Source organism: Doryrhamphus excisus, linkage group LG10, assembly GCF_037039965.1.
Source record: "Doryrhamphus excisus strain RoL-2023G ecotype Guam linkage group LG10, RoL_Dexc_Guam_v1.1, whole genome shotgun sequence".
NCBI lineage: Eukaryota > Metazoa > Chordata > Actinopteri > Syngnathiformes > Syngnathidae > Doryrhamphus > Doryrhamphus excisus.
Window position 1 is genome coordinate 16161519 of NC_136366.1, and position 19540 is coordinate 16181058.

General features: G+C 43.2%; 2 protein-coding genes and 1 long non-coding RNA gene across 5 annotated transcripts in view; 1 reads left to right on the forward strand and 2 right to left on the reverse strand.

Annotated features, from left to right (window-relative positions):
• Nucleotides 1-542, reverse strand: part of LOC144901130 (uncharacterized) — a 1540-nt gene extending 998 nt beyond the window's left edge. The window contains exon 1 of the long non-coding RNA XR_013629288.1: nucleotides 70-542. This is a non-coding gene — a long non-coding RNA (uncharacterized LOC144901130). The remainder of the gene's footprint in view (nucleotides 1-69) is intronic.
• LOC131109935 (MAM domain-containing protein 2-like) overlaps nucleotides 1-10102 on the forward strand; it is a 16136-nt gene extending 6034 nt beyond the window's left edge. For 2 of the 3 annotated variants that reach the window (XM_078794230.1, XM_078794229.1), the window contains 13 exons: nucleotides 621-886; nucleotides 1494-1578; nucleotides 1925-2065; nucleotides 4267-4544; nucleotides 5290-5383; nucleotides 6149-6295; nucleotides 7320-7439; nucleotides 7522-7661; nucleotides 8450-8546; nucleotides 8682-8837; nucleotides 8914-9167; nucleotides 9318-9402; nucleotides 9640-10101. In XM_078794230.1, the coding sequence (XP_078650356.1) occupies nucleotides 621-886; nucleotides 1494-1578; nucleotides 1925-2065; nucleotides 4267-4544; nucleotides 5290-5383; nucleotides 6149-6295; nucleotides 7320-7439; nucleotides 7522-7661; nucleotides 8450-8546; nucleotides 8682-8837; nucleotides 8914-9167; nucleotides 9318-9402; nucleotides 9640-9686 (1910 nt within the window). In that variant the 3' untranslated portion in view covers nucleotides 9687-10101. Of the gene's footprint in view, nucleotides 1-620; nucleotides 887-1493; nucleotides 1579-1924; nucleotides 2066-4266; nucleotides 4545-5289; nucleotides 5384-6148; nucleotides 6296-7319; nucleotides 7440-7521; nucleotides 7662-8449; nucleotides 8547-8681; nucleotides 8838-8913; nucleotides 9168-9317; nucleotides 9403-9639 lie in introns of all 3 variants that reach the window. The other variant, XM_078794228.1, reaches the window with a different exon arrangement.
• slc30a5 (solute carrier family 30 member 5) lies at nucleotides 9974-19119 on the reverse strand. Its single transcript, XM_058062487.2, has 16 exons — nucleotides 18651-19119; nucleotides 18414-18536; nucleotides 18262-18328; nucleotides 18098-18183; nucleotides 17906-17993; nucleotides 16289-16376; nucleotides 16140-16216; nucleotides 15872-16042; nucleotides 15485-15773; nucleotides 13693-13901; nucleotides 13352-13509; nucleotides 13129-13258; nucleotides 12575-12833; nucleotides 12289-12515; nucleotides 10643-10771; nucleotides 9974-10250 (listed from the first exon to the last, which is right to left on the reverse strand). The coding sequence occupies exons 1-16, from the start codon at nucleotides 18719-18721 to the stop codon at nucleotides 10080-10082; spliced, it is 2343 nt and encodes a 780-aa protein (XP_057918470.2). The 5' UTR covers nucleotides 18722-19119; the 3' UTR covers nucleotides 9974-10079.
• Nucleotides 19120-19540: the final 421 nt, after the last annotated feature.

Sequence of the window (19540 nt, forward strand, 5' to 3'; positions counted from 1 at the left end):
TATGACCAATCATAATCTTTCATAAACATTTGCCACTTTTCCACCAATATTTTACTCCTGTATTATTACCGTCTATGGAGATTCCAAGGAGTTGTTTGGGGCTGACCAAGTCTTGGTCCAAGAAATGAATACTTGGTCGTTCCAGTATGAAGTGAAGGAAAGTTTGGACTTTGTCATTGGATGTCTTCACTTCTTGGAGGCAAGAGTGGAGTGCCTCTTAGGATGAGATCCTGCCCAAGTGGAGGAGTCTATGTACTTTGAGATCTTGAAAGGATGGAAGTGATGTGGACTGTGCATCACAATTTTCCGGTTCCTGCCGTCATCTATGGTCTTGAGTTTTTGGCTAGTCCAAAAAGACAATGCAACCAAAAATGGAGGGAATCCTGGACGCAGGTGATGATTATGAGGTAGCGTCACTCTCCTCAGGTCACTTGTATGACCTCATCACCGGATGCCTTTTAAGGTCATGCCCAGGACCCTGTCTTTTCACAATAGTCAAAAAGCCCTTTGTTACTGTAGGATTCTTAACACGTCTTAGGTTGCTGCCCCCCCCCCCCCCCCATCCAACCGGAAGAAGCATAGCTACCATGCATTCATCCCAATTTTGTCTTCTATTTCAGGACATTTTGTTGCCGTAGATTCAGATTTGAACAACGACTCGGACAAAAGTACAGATGTGACAGGTATCTTGTTGAGTCCGGTTCTGGAGCAGAGTGAGTGGAGCTGCCTGAGGCTGGTCTACCAAATCAGCGGCTCAGGAAGCCTGCAGGTCCTGCAGCGCTTGGAGGGACAGAGTTTTGACAGGCCGCTGTGGAGTAGCCAAGAACCGTCAGACAGCTGGGTGATTGCAAGCATGGACCTGCACAACAGGACTGAGCCTTCCAGGGTAAAATTCATGTTATAGAAGTTTAAGCTTGACCCTTGATAAATATTAGTTTTCTAACAACGGTTTTTCCATAGCACCGTATAGACTATAGAATTAAACAGCATGATAAAGCACAGCTAAAGTCCTTAATTACACATAATAACAACCACTCCTGCAGTGACATATTGATGTAGTTAAAGGTTAAGCAAAAGTAGGTCAACATGCGGGGAGTAATTATGATACAAAGTGTGAGAACAGTAGAGCTCGTGTTTATACCGGTACGCAGAGGTGGCTCTGGATTTGACAAGGTCACGACACTAACGAGATGGCGAACCATGTCTGTGCAAGGTGGGCCCCATAGCGCATAAACATTAAGTAACTTGCAGGGCAGACAATGGAGAAGAGAAATTTTCACTGAAAATATCCACCCTAAGTCGGTGATAATTAGACGAATATGAAGTAATTCTAAACGTTCTGATGAAAAAATGCAAACTATGAAAAACAAAGCAAGCATTTCACTGACTGGCTGCATAAAGCAGGGATCTACTGTACTGTACGTTGTCTGACCTTTGATATGATCGCTCCCCTTGGATGACATCATCCCATAGGAACATGTGTTGTCTATCAGGTTGTCATTGAAGGTAAACCTGGGCGGATGGCTGGGAGCAGCGTGGCCATATTTGAGATCCACATCAGCCCCGGATACTGCCTGGGTCGGTGATGTCACTCCTTTTTCACTCATACACTCTAAGACCCCTCACACTTATTCAATCAGTCTATCAATCACACTGTAGTTACATTTAGTATGTTGCACAGATGCCTGACTGGCACTTCATTTTGAACTATGACCCCAATCAGTATGACAGGTGTAATGCGTTCTCTACATCTGGTTCTTCTCAGCACTCAGCTGGAAGTCATTTACACATAGACCAGCTTTAAAGTGGTCCACCATCATTATCATCATCCCATCATGGAAAGAGATGTAGATTCATTACACAGGAGCCCAAAAGAACACACAAAAAAAAGTAATCATGGATTGTTTGACGTTTGTGCATGTAGAGTGCGACTATGAGGAAACTCACCTGTGTGGGTACAACAACCAGTGGAATGCGAATGTAAACTGGTACGTGGGAAGTGGTGGCGGGGGCCAGCTGCTTCACAACAATCTGCCAGACGACCACACAAACAACAACAAGACAGGTGAGTAGTACTTTTTCCAAGTCAAGATCAAATGCATATTCTGTGTGAACGTCAGGTTTACCAGTACAGTAGAGCCCCGTTGTTTTGTGAAAACGAGGAAAATCCACAAGTAATTGATACACCTTTCTGATTTTGGATCAACATTTGCAATAAAAGTGACTGTCATTGTCATTAAACTAGGCTCCCCATCACTCTTCAATTGCCATTGTTCACTCGCAACTAGGGTTGGGAATTATTCAAGTTTGAACAATTCTGGGGCGGCACGGCGGACGAGTGGTTAGCGCGCAGACCTCAGAGCTAGGAGACCAGAGTTCAATTCCACCCTCGGCCATCTCTATGTGGAGTTTGCATGTTCTCCCCGTGGGTTTTCTCCGGGTACTCCGGTTTCCTCCCACATTCCAAAAACATGCTAGGTTAATTGGTGACTCCAAATTGTCCATAGGTATGAATGTGAGTGTGAATGGTTGTTTGTCTATATGTGCCCTGTGATTGGCTGGCGATCAGTCCAGGGTGTACCCCGCCTCTCGCCCAAGACAACTGGGATAGGCTCCAGCACCCCCCCCCCCCCCCCGCGACCCTCGTGAGAAAAAGCGGTAGAAAATGAATGAATGAATGAATGAACAATTCTGGTTCTGATACCTCGTTACGATTCCGGTTCCTATCAAGTGCTTTTTCTACCAAGAGGTAGGGTCATAAAAGTTTATATGGTTTAAATGAGGGCGCTAATGGATGGAGTGTCTGAACTTCTGTAGGAACTGTTAATAATAATAATAATAATAACAAATTACATTGCACTTATCCTTTCAGGATCATTTATCTCTAGTTGTACAGAGTCAAGTCTCCATAGACCATCCAGCATTCTTTAAATCTGCAACTCACATGTATTTGATCACGTTTGTTCTTTGGCCCACATCTGCCACTTCCATATAGTAAAATGGCGTGATTTCATTTGCTATCTTGTGAGCAAGAGGAAATTTACTCCATCCCTTTTCAACTGGTTGAGTTGAACCCAAAACCGTCAGTGACAAAACAAAGCTGGCCGTTGCCTTGGTTCCTTTGGGGGTCCCAAGTCATGGTAGTCATGTCTGTGACAATAAAGGTGCATGATTGGTTGGGAAAATCTGAACTGCAGTTTGACCAACATTTGACCAAGGTAAAGTTGTGGTGTCTTTGAGGGGCAAAAAGCAGTCCTTCTATATTTGCATACAAGCTTCATTGTCATCTGGGAGCATGCTGTTGTTGACTAGAAACTAGAAGATTGTAGATTTTGAACGTTGTACATTTGTTGGTTGTTGACTAGAAACTAGAGGATTGTAGATTTTGAACATTGTACATTTGTTGGTTGTTGACTAGAAACTAGAAGATTGTAGATTTTGAACATTGTACATTTGTTGGTTGTTGACTAGAAACTAGAAGATTGTAGATTTTGAACGTTGTACATTTGTTGGTTGTTGACTAGAAACTAGAAGATTGTAGATTTTGAACGTTGTACATTTGTTGGTTGTTGACTAGAAACTAGAAGATTGTAGATTTTGAACGTTGTACATTTGTTGGTTGTTGACTAGAAACTAGAAGATTGTAGATTTTGAACGTTGTAGATTTGTTGGTTGTTGACTAGAAACTAGAAGATTGTAGATTTTGAACGTTGTACATTTGTTGGTTGTTGATTAGAAACTAGAGGAAAAGCGGTAGAAAATGAATGAATGAAATTGTAGATTTTGAACGTTGTAGATTTGTTGGTTGTTGACTAGAAACTAAAAGATTGTAGATTTTGAACGTTGTAGATTTGTTGGTTGTTGACTAGAAACTAGAAGATTGTAGATTTTGAACGTTGTAGATTTGTTGGTTGTTGACTAGAAACTAGAAGATTGTAGATTTTGAACGTTGTAGATTCGTTGGTTGTTGACTAGAAACTAGAAGATTGTAGATTTTGAACGTTGTAGATTTGTTGGTTGTTGACTAGAAACTAGAAGATTGTAGATTTTGAACGTTGTAGATTCGTTGGTTGTTGACTAGAAACTAGAAGATTGTAGATTCGGGCGAGAGGCGAGGTACACCCTGGACTGGTCGCCAGCCAATCACAGGGCACATATAGACACAAACAACCATTCACACTCACATTCATACTTATGGACAATTTATGGAATTATTAATTTAGTCACTGGGAATAATAATCTAACAACATTCTCTTCGGTCCATAGGTCACTTTATGTACGTGGACTCCATCTACTCCAAAACGTTCAAAGAAGTGGCCAAACTGGTGTCTCCGATGACCACCGTCCCCATGTCTGGCTGCTTGACGTTTCACTATCAGCGCACTGACGAAGGAGGGAACCTCTTCTCAGTTTACACTCGAGACCGACTGGGTCAGTACCAAGAGCTGTGGAGGGTGGAGCCAAGGAATACAAGCGAGTTTAGCGGGACAAACAGAGAGTGGATACCTGTGCAGGTGGACCTCAGGGCTCCTTACTCCGTGCAGGTAAATACGTAACATAACATGACACATGTTGCATACTACATGCAAAGTGAAATATGTGGCAGTAGTAGTAGTGTAATAATGGCTGACTGCACCGAAGGACATTGGACTCAGAGATCAGAATTTGCGGCAATTGAGGCAAACAGGAGCTTTCCTCTGAAGCTATGCATATCTGGACTACAGAAACTGGGCACAATAAAGTCATTGATCATTTTTCAGGCCACAAGATGTCCCTGCTAGGGAGAAATACTTTCAAAGTACCCAAGAACCTCTGAGCAAGGAGGATGCCCAGTAGAACACACAATGGTTGCCTCCAAATACTTGCTATGGTTTGATTTGGACAGCAAAGCATACTACCTCAGTTTTTGTTATAAAATTATTCCAGTTATGACAAAAAGCAAACTTCTCAACATCTTTCATCGTTTGTGATCATTGTCATTAGCTTCATTTACTCTTTCTTTGCCAGGAAGGATCTTGGATGCTCCTTGGAGCACCCAAGTTGAACTAGTTTGTTACATGTAAAATTGTACAATGTACAAAAACTGAAATTGTAATTGGCTGGCGAACAGTCTCGCCCAAAGACAGCTGGGATAGGCTCCAGCATGCCCGTGACCCTCGTGAAGATAAGCGGTATCAAAAATGGATGGATGGATGTCTTTTTTTTACCAACACCAGGGCATTCGAAAACAGTAAGCTGGGCAATAGAAACAATAGATAGGATAGTAATGTTGTTTGTTATGCCCTTTAGGTGGTTTTCGAGGTGGCCTTCAATAGCCCAAGAGGTGGGCACGTTGCACTTGATGACATTTCATTTTCACCAGAGTTCTGCAGCTCGGACACAGGTGAGCTCAATCACTCACTGCTTCAGGTTCCAGTGACGTGCGGTTGCTAGTCCTGTGCAGGCCTCAACAATTAACCGCTTCCATTTGCATCGTTTTATCCTTTACTTTTATATTTTTCATCATGACACAGAGCATCCTCTGACCGCACGTCACTGTCAATTTCATCCAGCCATAGTCTCATAAATAATGTACCTAAATGTGTCCAAGAAGGCACATGTACAAGCCCATCTGAGGTTTTCCACTGAAAGAGGATGCGATTCAGTCACATGAAACTAAAATTGAAGTCTTTGGCATCAACTCGACTCAAAGAAAATACCATCTCTACTGTCAAACACTGAAATATTTTGCTTTGAGGGTGTTGCTCTGCTAATGGTACAGGGGGACCTCAGTCACTGAGAGGTTGATGAAAGGGATATAATGTTGGATGGGAACGTCCTGGAACACTGAAGATGCGTCACAGATAGCTCTTCCAGCATCACGATAACCCAAAACACAACATGCTTGGTCAACAAAGAAACACATTACGATCCTGGTGTGGTCTAACCAAGTTTGCAGATTTTAAATCTCATAGAAAATCAGTGGAAGGAGCTGACAGATGGAGTTGCTAAGCAACCGTCTTGAATATCTTCAGAGCAACAGAGCAACCCTAGTGACCGATGAAAGGAAAAGTGTGATGTGATCCATCATTCAGGGACTTCTTGACCTTGCGTCTTCAGAGCCACATTATCAACCCTCATCTGACATCTTTTTTTTTTTTTTCCACAGAGCCAACCTTTGATCCCTCCATCGCCAACTGTGACTTTGAGTCAGGTTTCTGCCAGTACACCCAGGACCAAAAGATGGGATCGTTGTGGAGGAGGGTGTGTGTGAAGCCTAATATATTTAGGAACGGGGACCACACATCAGGAGCAGGTTGTATGTCTTTTTTTTTTCTCTTCATAGGTATGAATGTCGGCACAGCGGTCTCGTGGTTAGCGCGCAGACCTCACAGCTAGGAGACCAGGGTTCAATTCCACCCTCAGCCATCTCTGTGTGGAGTTTGCATGTTCTCCCTATGCATGCGTGGGTTTTCTCCGGGTACTCCGGTTTCCTCCCACATTCCAAAAACATGCTAGGTTAATTGGCGACTCCAAATTGTCCATAGGTATGAATGTGAGTGTGAATGGTTGTTTGTCTATATGTGCCCTGTGATTGGCTGGTGACCAGTCTCGCCCGAAGACAGCTGGGATAGGCTCCAGCACCCCTGCGACCCTCGTGAGGATAAGCGGTAGAAAATGAATGAATGAATGATTTTTAGTTTAGTTTAGTTTTTTTTGTTGCATTGTGTTTGATGTCAGAGGTTATTCCGGTCCAAAGATTGTTGTTTCATTTTATTTTTTTGTAGTTTATTTTATTTATTTATTTTTTTATAGCAGGTTGTATTTCAAGTTAACTGTCATTCTGATAGATGTAACTCAATGAATGTTACTTGTCATCTTATCATAGCTTGGCTCTGAGTGGAACTCGCCAAGGTGCTTGAGAGCGAGAACGAAACTGAACGGCTGAGAAAATAAAATAAATACAATTGTCTCGTTTATCATGGTTAATTGGTTCCAGACAGCGATTCAATATTAGTACATTGAATATTTTCATAGTTAAGAGTAAAGAAAACTGATGTTTTTTTATCATTATTAGAGACCTGTAGACATGATATAACACCCCTATGGTCACCTTTACACTCCTGTTAGTCTTTGTTTACACCGCATTGCGTAACTCTTATCCAGGCTACAGGATCCCAGGAGAAAAAGTCAATAGAAAAGAGAAGGGGTCAGTTCTGGAGCTGAATCTAATCCGAACTGTATCTGGGCAATAATGCATTTTACTTAATTTCTTAGTAAATTCATGAATGGTCATGGATTGTTTCCTTCTTTTTTTTTTTTTTTTTTTTTACTTTCAGGCAATTTCTTGTTGGCTCATTCCCAGCTGGGCACCGAGTCCAGCTACATGAGTCGCTTAGTGGGTCCCACACTGGCTGCCAACATGAAGTACTGCCTAAGATTTTACTTCACTCTCAGGGGTGAGAGGCACCTATTTCACATTTTGGCATCGATTATGGATGCATGTATGCAAGTGACTCACCTGCCAAGAAATAAGTGCAGGTTTCAACCACTCGGACCAGGCCCTGGCAGTGTATCTGCAACAGGGTAGCAGCCAGGAGAAGATCTGGACCCAGGGGGAGAAGTCCAGAGGAATATGGATAGCAACAGATGTGACCTTCCACACATCACAACCTGCCAAGGTCAATAATAATAAAACAACAAATAATAAAAACTTAAGAAACCACATATAGTTGGTGGGTAGACAAATTATTATTGTTATTATTATTAAAAAGCATTATTAGAGCCCTGTAGACATGACAAAACACGACTATAGTCACATTTATACTCTTTTTATTTACAACATATTGCGCAACTGCAGGGTCTTGAGACACATGCTAACTCGCAAACAAGAGAGCTAGCGACCTAAACGGTAGCCTTCAAGTTATTTCCTTTAAACTTAAATAGCCAAAAACTTACCACTTCCACACGGATAGGGAGGATAACTATTAACAGTTATTTAACCTTTAACATGAACATTAATCAAATGTAATAATTTTTTCTGGGTACATGATACCATACAGCATCCATATCAAACTTGCGCGGGCCGCACTAACATTAAACTTTCATATCAAGGCGGGGGCCTCAAACTAGTGTCCTGCGGGCCACATTTGGCACGCGGGCCACGTGTTTGAGACCCCTGCTACTAAGTTTAAGAAAATTTTGTTCCATCCAAGTTTTGATATCAGTTAAGCAGTTGGTGAGGGTGGAGTAGATGTTGGAGTTGATAGAAATTATTGTGTGTATCTGCTCTATAGGAGTCCACAACTCAATACAAAGGGTAGAAAATGAGCGGGGGCCTCAAACTAGTGTCCTGCGGGCCACATGTTTGAGACCCCTGTTGTACCTTGATCCCTCGTGGGAGTTTAAAAGTACTGGCAAAAGAACCAGGAGAACGTGTGTGATTTAACAACTGACCTTTGCCATTTAGGTGGTTTTCATCAGCACCTGCAAGAGTCTGTGGGACTGTGGTTCAGTGGCACTGGATGACATCAGCATGAGTCTGGGAGACTGTGAGCTGACAACAGGTAAAACATCTTTCCATGCTTCAGCAGCCTGGAAATATTTACGCCTCATTAGTGAGTCTGTCTTGTTTATGCAATACTCAACAAAACCAACTAAGCAAGATTCTGATTACATTTTCTTGACTTTTTCTGCTGCAGGGATGTCCTCATCCCTCCCAGGATGGTGTGACTTTGAAGCGGGTCTGTGTGGTTACACTCAGGACAAGCAGAGTGATGCTGGCGACTGGGAGTGGAGGAGAGGACCGACTCCAACGTCATTCACTGGACCCAGAGGAGACCACACGACCGGACTTGGTGAGACATAGATAAATATGATTAGCCTAGAATGAGAATTCCCTATGAATTAACAAAGCTGTTAATTGATTGACAGGATACTACCTGTACATGGAAGCATCTCCCATGCTTCCGAGCCAGACAGTCCGCCTGCTGTCCCGTCCTCTCAGGGGCTCGAGGGAGCCTCAGTGTCTGTGCTTCTACTACCACATGTACGGCTCAGGAACGGGCCAGCTCAGCGTTCACCTGGAAAAAGACGGAGAAGATGTTTTGTTGTGGCAACGAGGAGGCGAGCAGAGCGTCGCCTGGCTGAGGGCTGCGGTGGAGTACCGGAGCGACGGCCAACATCAGGCAAGAATGCAAAAAATAACTCACCCACTTTTTCTTTGGCTGGAGTTTGTCATGTTGCTTTTGAGGCATTAATGGAGGTTTGCCCGTTTCCATTTGCTCTGAGTCTGAAACTGGAGGAAACCAACTAAAATGACCGTTGCACTGTGCCAGATTGTGTTTGAGGCAACGAGAGGTTCATCAGTCAGGAGTGACATTGCCATTGATGACATCATCTTGGAAAGCGGACCATGTCCAGGTAAATTTCCTGGCAGAATTCATGTCATTTGTCAGCCCCTAGTAGTGTAATGGTACAGCTGCTGCCTTTTTTTTTTTGTTAATTTGTTATTACGCACTAAAAAGAAATTATTGAACAGTTTCTGGGTTCCCTGTGTTGATGCAATGATTCACTTGGTTCAGATCTAGGTTCTAGGTGCTAGTAAACACAGTTGAAGTAAGAGTGTATTTGCTTATTGAGTCTTTGTTTCCATTGCAGCAGCAGAGACGAAAGCCCCTGTGGAAACATTCAACGATATCGAATAGAGGCGATCAGCAGCATCAGGCAGCATGCATGAACAGTTTTTTTGTTTGCACATTTGAGGACTCTAAAAGCTTTTAGACTGCACACTCAAGCACGCGGTCACAGTTTTACAGAACGGTTTCCATAGCGCACCATTGTACTTTGTACTGTGCCATAATAAAAACAAAACTGCTATCTTTATTTTCACATTTATATGCATTAGATTAATGCCCAATTAAAGCTACAGTTGTGATTGTGGTTGATTAGGATTATTGATAGTAATCAAAGAAAAGTGAAAGTCTGCGTCAGATAAAAACGAATATATACAGATTTATTCAAATCACATACACACACTGTACATTCTATGGAAAAACCTTTGTAATTAATAAAACCTGATTTGGTCCAAAAGATGGAGGTTACATGACACACGTCCCATCTTTCAGGTATTTCATAGACTCCATCTGCTGTGTCATAGCAAGAACATCCTGAAATCCGGTGCTGAGCCCGGACATATGCTGGAAGTACGCTTCTTTCTCCAACTGCACAGAGAGATTATTCACGCCGGCATCTTTCAAAATAGCCGTCACCTGCAAGAGATGACACAGTCAAGCCAATCATGTGTCTGTCTGTCACGGCCAAAAAGGTGTTTGTCAATCATAAGTCAGTTTGGGAACATGCAGTAGATGGACTGGTAAATTGAGAGCTGTGCTTTCTGGTTCACTTCTCGTGCTGCTTTATGTGCTGCTTGGCTTTTCGGCACCTGTCAGCTGCTTCAGTACTCCCGCAAGCCAGCTAATCTGGGTAGGACTCCTTCACCATCAGGTTTGCACTATGACTGGCACTAAGCACTGTTTTAAAGGCTCACCAAGCATAAAATACAGTAAAACCTTTAAGGTCATAAATCATTTAACGACTGTCAAGTGTTTCCCATACATTCATTTGAATGAATGAAATTTGGACTGCCACAGTCGGTATTAACCTGCTGTATGATGCGTTGCTCCACCGCGTCTGACATGACCTGGAGGTGGATGGTCCCTGCGATCACGCTAGCTGAATGTCTCCAGAAATGAGGATCTCTGTATGACAAAACTCCTTCAATCTTCTCAATCTGGAAAGACAGCACAACTGAATCAGTTGAGTCTTTATCACGATTATAACATTTGGCTGGATGATAATTGTCCTCCAAATTATTGCAGGTAATCAATATTGTCAACGCTATTTTGAGACCATTTTTTTTCATCCGTGCAGTTATTACAAATGGCATAATAATTAAGTACACAGCATCAAAAGCAACACACTGGCATTTCTCAAGAGTATTTAACATTGCAACTGGAATGTCAAGAGCATTTCAATAAAATAAACATATCAAATTAAATATACCTAAAACCCCAATGAAAATAAAGTTTACTTTAAAAATTGACCTATGTGAAAAATAAAATGTAATAAATTGGTGAATCAAGTGGGCGGCACGGCGGTCGAGTGGTTAGCGCACAGACCTCACAGCTCTCTGTGTAGAGTTTGCATGTTCTCCCCGTGCATGTGTGGGTTTTCTCCGGGTACTCCGGTTTCCTCCCACATTCCAAAAACATGCTAGGTTAATTAGCGACTCCAAATTGTCCATAGGTATGAATGTGAGTGTGAATGGTTGTTTGTCTATATGTGCCCTGTGATTTGCTGGTGACCAGTCCAGGGTGTACCCCGCCTCTCGCCCGAAGACAGCTGGGATAGGCTCCAGCACCCCCCGCGACCCTCGTGAGGAAAAACGGTAGAAAATGAATGAATGGTGAATCAAGTCCATCCATCCATTTCCTATACCGCTTATCCTCATCAGGGCCGCGTGTATGCTGGAGTCTACCCCAGCTGACTTCTGGCAAGATGCGGGGGGTACACCCTGGACTGGTCGCCAGCCAATCACAGGGCACATATAGACAAACAACCATTCACACACACATTCATATCTATGGGTTATTAAATCTCTACTCAAAATTGTACTTCAATAAATAATGAACATTGGTTATTATTCCGTAAAAGAAACGCTATGTAGGGGTGATGGCTGCTGTTGCGTAATGGGACCGAGTAACATCAGGCTTGCTTCACGTATGTGGGAAGTGGTGGTGACAATGCATACCAAGCAAGAGCATGATCAGTTCGTGCCAGTGCATATCATTTTCGCTCACAAATTGCATGCTACATGCATAATTTAGCTATGTGTAAACAGAATGCAAACAGGGCACAGACTAGTCTTGTGGCATAAATACATAATTAAATGACGGGCATTGCCACAGCAAATTGCAGGACATTGCAATTGCATCTCTGTGTGCACTCGCCAACAGCCCCGCCTCCACCCACTGGCACAAAGAGACTGAATGACTGGACAGGAGGGTTCACTCACTCCGTTCATTCCGCCATAGAACCAACACAGTTGAGAAATGTACAGAGTGAACCCTCTTGTCATCCAGCCTCTTTGGTAGACAGTGAGGAGGAAAGCACATGTCAATATATGGAGAACAGCAAAATGATCAGGTTTGTTTGTATTTATCGTATGGATAATTGCTGGATTGATTATCATAACAGGCCTATCTACCACATTTATAAAGCACTTGCTTGCCGTAAAAGTATCCTCACCTTCTCCAGAGCATTGTTCAGGTCCTTCTCGTGCTCAGGGGGGGTTCTCAGCAGAAGAACCTCACAAGCATCCTTTAGCAAAGGTATGACACTGAGAAAGATGAGTGTGGCAATGAAGAGGGAGCAAATAGGATCTGCGATCAACCAGCCAAACTGGCGGATGAGGATGGTGGAGATGATGACGCCGACGCTTCCCAATGTGTCAGCCAGGACATGAAGGAAGACGCCTGAGAGGAACACAGGAGCGTTACATTCAGCTTCCTGGATGCTTTTATATTCAACGTACCCCTCATGTTGGCATTCATGCCACCTGAGCTGTGGGAATGCCCGTGCCCGCCGTGTCCGTGACTGCCGTGCCCGTGTCCGCCATGCCCATGTCCTCCGTGAGTGTGGCCGTGGCCTCCGTGGCTATGGTCGCCATGGGAGTGTCCGTGGTGTGAATGGCTGTGATCGTGCGTCGAGCAACTTTTTCCACCGTGGGAGTGAGCGTGGCTGAAAGCGCAGATTCCCACAAGGTTGACCAATAGGCCGCCGACAGACACCGGCTGTAGTAGACACCATGCGGAGGTCAGACCGATTATTAGTCAATCACTGTTAGACTCATTTATAGTGTTATAATATGTGCTGTTAAATGTAAACATCACAAGACTGTACTAACAAAGTGATAAAATCTTGGGGAATAACAATAATGACACTATTAATACACAGCTTTCAAAAACAATATGAGAACGACAAAATTATAAAACTGATATCATATGACCACGATTGAGTAGTTGAATATCACTGAATATGTGTGAGGGGAACAAGCTTTCACAAAAAGATGGAAAGCATTTCACTCACAGTCAGCATGTCTGTGTTTATGTTAGGAGGGTCCACTAAACGGGTAACAGACTCCACAAAGACAAAGAAAGCGATGACCATCAAGAAGAGGCCATTGATGAACCCAGAAAGAATTTCGACACGTCCATACCTGAAAGTACAACAACAAATCAATGACTGAACACAAATACTACTACGGAGTCCCACAATATGTCTCATTGGAGGCAAAAAAAAAACATTTTACCCATAGGAAAAGATCCTGGTAGCTTTCCAACGAGTCATTAGAGCGGCAAACAGGCCGAGGACTAAAGCTGAGCAGTCAAACAACATGTGGAAGCCATCCGAGATCAGTCCGAGACTGTTTGTCCAAACACCATAAAAGAGCTCTACAAAGGTGAAAGCCTGGAACGCAGAAATCGTCACATAAACATATCTTGACAGCAGTGGGTCAACTTCGCTCAGGAAATTCATTTTGTAAGAAAAACACACCGACTGGATAAACAGTCAGCAGGACTTTGCTTGTCGTGGTTTATGCGTTCTATGAATCCATACATTGCCCATGAACATTCATTATACTGTACATACCAAGTTGAGACACAGGAAGTAGAAGATCTGTCGTGAGTCGTACTCCTCCAGGATCTGCTTAAGGGAATCTTTGATGAACCGAGGCAGGGACTGAGATGTGTGCTGCAAGGCGTCACCCATGAAGTTGTACAAGGGTGTCCCTTCAGGTGAGTAACCCACCAGGGTGCCCTTTTGACCTTTCTTTGAAGGGGATGAGAGAATACTGGATGCTACAAAAGGGAAGAATAAAGGCCGCAACTCTTAATAAAATGAGCACCAACCTTAGATTGTGGACAGTCAGAAGATGCAGTGAGTCTCACGCATAAAATAAGGGAAAAGTGGTTAATTCTGGTTTTCTGACTTTGTTGGGGATTTTTGGGCATGGTGGAGCCCCACACATTTGCCATTCAATATTCATGGCCCCATCAATTCACGGATTTTTGGACTTCCTCAATTCTATGCCAAAGGGGGGACTGTGAATGACAGGTTTTGGACTTGGCTGACTTGGACGTCGTTCCTGCTTCTCGCCATTTATGTTAATATACATCGTTGCTGTGATTACACAGAAGTGCAGTAGTGCAGTCTGGAATGCATGGCTTGTATGTACAGGCCAACAAAACCCGATACACGTTTGTTTGCTGATATCAGAACTATATAAATATTGGAATGGAACACTCCTAGTATGTGCTGATTTTAGACACAACATATAATAATAGTGACGGCACGGCGGTCGAGTGGTTAGCGCGCAGACCTCACAGCTAGGAGACCAGTGTTCAATTACACCCTTGGCCGGGGTGTACCGGGTACTCCGGTTTCCTCCCCCCAAAACATGCTAGGTTAATTGGCGACTCCAAATTGTCCATAGATATGAATGTGAGTGTGAATGGTTGTTTGTCTATATGTGTCCTGTGATTGGCTGGTGACCAGTCCAGGGTGTACCCCGCCTCTCGCCCAAAGACAGCTGGGATAGGCTCCAGTACCGCCTGTGAGGACCATCGTGAGGAAAAGCGGTAGAAAATTAATGAATGAATGAATGAATATAATAATAGTAATAAAAGTAATAGATGTCGAAATTGATTAACAGATGTGTTGCCATTTGTGGTCAGTAGGTATGAGGTGTGTTAAGAAGCAGTGTTACAGTGCCATCTACTGACCACTACTACATACTTCACAGTATAATGTATTTGTGAGTGAAGGCAAATAGGTAGCGTCAAATCATTTTCTCTTTAGGTTGTGCCAGATCTATCCATTGAAGTCCAAATTAATTTTTCAAAACACACACATATACATATATATATATATATATATATATATATATAAAATATTTTTTGTGTGCGGCACTCAGTGGAAACTTTGCACACTCCTACCTAATAGGAAAAAGTTTTGTCTCAAATATAGGAAGTAGAAATTCATTAATTCATTCATTCATTTTCTACCGCTTATCCTCACGGGGGTCGCAGGGGTGCTGGAGCCTATCCTAGCTGTCTTGGGGCGAGAAGTGGGGTACACCCTGGACTGGTGGCTAGCCAATCACAGGGCACATATAGACAAACAACCATTGACACTCACATTCATACCTATGGACAACTTGGAGTGGCCGATTAACCTAGCATGTTTTTGGAATGTGGGAGGAAACCGGAGTACCCGGAGAAAACCCACACATGCACAGAGAGAACATGCAAACTCCACACACGGATGGCTGAGGGTGGAATTGATCTCGGGTCTCCTCGCTGTGTGGCCTGCACGCTAACCACTCGATTCAGCCCGAAGTAGAAATAAAGAACCCTGTTTCAGGAGCAACTCTGTGACTTACACATGATGAAGAAGACAGCACTGACAAGCACCCCTCCAGAGAGTACATGCTCTGTGCTGATCTCGTGTGGCGGTTTGCTCATAGAGCGCAACTGGTCGGTCAGTGGGTGGGTCCAGAAGTTGGCGAGTAGCAGGGAACTGGAGAAGAGTGCAATGGCGCCATAGCGAGCGCACCGCTGCACCTCCATCTTTGCACTGCAGATGGCCTCCACGTAAAACTCGAGGATCACCACAGAGAAGATGATCATGGCAAAGGGCAGGATGAGAGAAGACCATGACTCTACTTTACTCTGCAGACAAAGAGTGAACTTTTATTTATTTTTTTTACAGCTCCAGAAGTTCATGTCTGTAAAGTGCTTCAGTGACTGTTAAATCATTTTGCACTTACTTCAGTAGTGGCTGACAGGACTATGACCCAGGGCAGCAGCACCACAGCAGACACCAGGTTGTCAAGGGCATACAGGCGCTTGGATCCACCAAGTTCCACTGAGAGCTTCCTGGAGGCTGTGCGGAAGCCCACTTTCAGGCACAGGGAAACCACCAGAAGCACAACACCACCCTGGTGAGAAGGAGCAGATAACACACTGATGAGTTTAAGAAGAAAATCGACTTGAAAAAAAATAGATGAGAGCAACACTTTGAATAAAATGACTTACTTTGTGATCTGCAACTCCTAAAAATGCAATAGTGGTGTAGAGGAAGTGAGTTAGCGCACTGTCGTGATGTCCTTCAGCTGCCAGGGGTGTCAAGGCTCACACGTGGGAAAGGGAAATGTGATAACAAAACATGACGGAATTAAGGATACGATGCTCTGCCATTTTTGCCATGAGATCATCGTTATCAAAGAGGAGTAAGCAGATTACTGCGATGATGAAAAGAGCAGCGCCTCGGGTCTGGAAGACAGATGTTCAAAATCATCCTGGGTTAATATGGAGTGAACCCAAAACTGACTAATGCATTTTAGCGGTCAGACCGATGTGTCCATAGGAATTACAGAAAAGATATATGTAGACAGAGCTGCATGGTGGTCAAGTGGTTAGCACGCAGACCTCACAGCTAGGAGACCAGGGTTCAAATCCACCCTCGGCCATCTATGTGTGGAGTTTTGTTCTCCCCGTGCATGCGTGGGTTTTGTCCAGGTACTTCGGTTTCCTCCCACATTCCCAAAACATGCTAGGTTAATTGGTGAATTAATTGGTATGAATGTCTATATTGCCCTGTGATTGGCTGGCGACCAGTCCAGAGTGTACCCCGCCTCTCGCCCGAGGACAGCTGGGATAGGCTCCAGCACCCTTGTAAGGAAAAGCGGTTGAAAACGAATGCATGAATGAATATATGTAGACAAGTACACCTATACACACACTATACAGCAGGGGTCTGGAACCTTTTTGGCGAAGAGAGCCATGAAGGCCAGATATTTTAAAATGTGTATCTGTAAGAGCCATATACATTTTTTTAAACATTGAATGCAATAAAATGTGTGCATTTTTATGTAAGACCAACAGTTTTAGATATAATGGGCTCTAATTACGTAGACCAGGCACACTACCGCATGCCAATGGGGTGTGGCCAGCACACTTTCATGAGCAGCGCAGCGTCTAATAATAAATCAAATACTTGTTGCCATTAATACAACTTCTACTCCGTAGACGTATTTCATTCTTTTGGCCATCTTCGTCAGAAGGCTTGGTTCTGCAGCTTTAGCTATTTGACTAAAGGAGAAAAGTTTATATTTACATGTTGACATCTCAATGACCAAGGTAGACTACAGCATTACCCAGTAATAATCAAGTTTTGGTGTTTGACCTGGAAAATATCATCAGGAAAGATAGATATGGTTGGCCGTATTGCAGCAGAATATAGATGGACAAATTAAAATGCATAAGAAAGTTTTTGATTTTTAATATTATTTTAACATTTGTGATGGTTTACTTTAAAATGTTAGCAAAAATAAATTTTTATTGTGGTAAGAAATGCTTGAGAGCCAGACACAGTCATCAAAAGAGCCCTACCTGGCTCCCGAGCCATAGGTTCCCTACCTCTGCTATACAGTATTCACTATAGGGGTGCACTGATCACAGACCTATAGTAAAAGCCTGTAGAAAGCCGCTTCCATTTTTTTACAATGAAAAAAGGCTGAGAAATGACTAATAATATAATATATTAATAGGCCTTTGCAGTCCATTTCGATTGTAACACTGGGGTAACAATTTCTTCTACATCGACCACTCAACGGACAGCAGCAGCCTTGGGCCACACTGTTTCACAACAAATCCTACAAAAAAAGAGACCCACACCCCACACCTAGTACTCTCTGCGGTTGAGTAAATGCAGGTGCCACTTTGATGTATTTTGAACCCTAAAGATACTAAAACCAGTCCAATGCAAGTTAATACTAGGGATGTAAATGAGGGATATTTACTTTGGATGGTCCTCCTCCTGTGCTGGTAAAAAGGACACCAAGGAGAGCAATCACCACCACATCACTATGCTCAAAAAGTAGTAATGTCCTGAAAAAGAAACACAGAAGCGCTTACTGGCACCATGAAAGGTTTCTGAAAAAGTGCACCAACAAACTCTAAGGTAATTCATGTAGAATGACGTGCACATTTACCTCAGAGGTCCACAGAGAGTCAGCCCAAAAAAACCCAGCAGGGATATGATGCAGCTGAAAACAGCATGCTTGAGTAGCTTTATCCACTAGAAATACAACCATTGATAAGGAAATGAGTTAACCATCATGGCGGGAGGACATACATGTCTAACAGCCCAACCTACCTGTCGTTTTGAGATGACTTTTCCGGACGAAAACGGTTTTTGAAAGAAAAGTAAAACAACAGCAGACCTAGGAATAATGGCAGATCATAGTCAACTCCTTGGAAATCTCAAAAAACATCTCAAGTGGACGAGCATGAAGTGTATATACTCACCCTAGCTTTAATATGAAGATAAACTGGACAATGTGAACAACCTTAAGGATGTCATATGATTCAAATATCCCCAGGGCCTTGAGGATCTTGGAGATCACCAGTAAAATGATGTACTTGGTTAAACTGCAGAGGAAAAGGACAACGTAATATAACATAAGCATGTCTTTGAAGTATAATCTAATGTAACATTAGAGGAAATCTAACAGGAGGATAATTGTGTTAGCATTAATACCGTACCTAGCATTAGGAACCTCGACCATTCCTAGTTTCCTCCCAGAGAGGACGTTGCTACTGTATTTCTCCTCCATGTTCAGCCGGCTGGCTTTACGTCCCCAAGTGCTCTTTATATCATTACTGCTCTCTACCAAATTAAATCAGACACAGTCTCATCTTGGTTTTTAATTAAAATTACATCATAGTCGCGATTTCTAACTATTGTCGATGCCACACAAACCTATCAGGAACCCTTCAATGGAGGTTGGATATAAGCTAACTACCTAGCTAACCATCTGGCATGTTAGGTTATATCTACCCTTTGACACCGTGACGCGTTGTTTTATATGTGTAAACATGGACTATGTCGGATCAATAAACCGAGGCGCAGCATATTAAAAACAAATACTGGCGTATGTCGAGACTAAACACGAAAAGCAAGACTACCGGAAAACCTTTCGGAAGCTTGCTGTAAACAGTCCACGTCACTTTCTTCTTCCTTGTTGTTTTAATAGCAGGCTAAAGCCATGACTTCAAAGCTGCACACCGCCACCTACCGTCTCGGCATTTGAACTACAGCGTATAATGTGGTAGAACCTTTACGCTACATATACGTAACCTATACATTAAGTTCTTGGAAAATATTGGGTGACCGAGTGGTTTTGCTGAAGCCTGATGCAGCGCGCTCTCGCCGGGAAAGGTGCATTAATGTCGGACGCGCGGGGCGTCGCAGGTGAAGAGAACCACAGTGCTCAGTCTGGAACACGTGTCCGACAATGAGTGCTCCTCCTCGGCAAGCGAGGTGAGTTCATAAACGGTAAGGCTGGAGTCTCCAGCCAGTAGTTCTCCAAAGACTTTATTCATTTGTTATCAACTCCTATACACACTAAATTATAAAGTGTTTATTTGCAGTA

Bases quoted from the DNA above. Each gene is read 5' to 3' on its own strand.
- slc30a5 (XM_058062487.2), bottom strand. From the start codon at position 18,721: ATGGAGGAGAAATACAGTAGCAACGTCCTCTCTGGGAGGAAACTAGGA. The intron at 18,329-18,413 runs GTGAGTATATAC...CATTATTCCTAG, and splicing joins ATCTTCATATTAAAGCTAGG to GTCTGCTGTTGTTTTACTTT. The intron at 15,774-15,871 runs GTAAGTGCAAAA...CTTTGTCTGCAG, and splicing joins TCCTGTCAGCCACTACTGAA to AGTAAAGTAGAGTCATGGTC.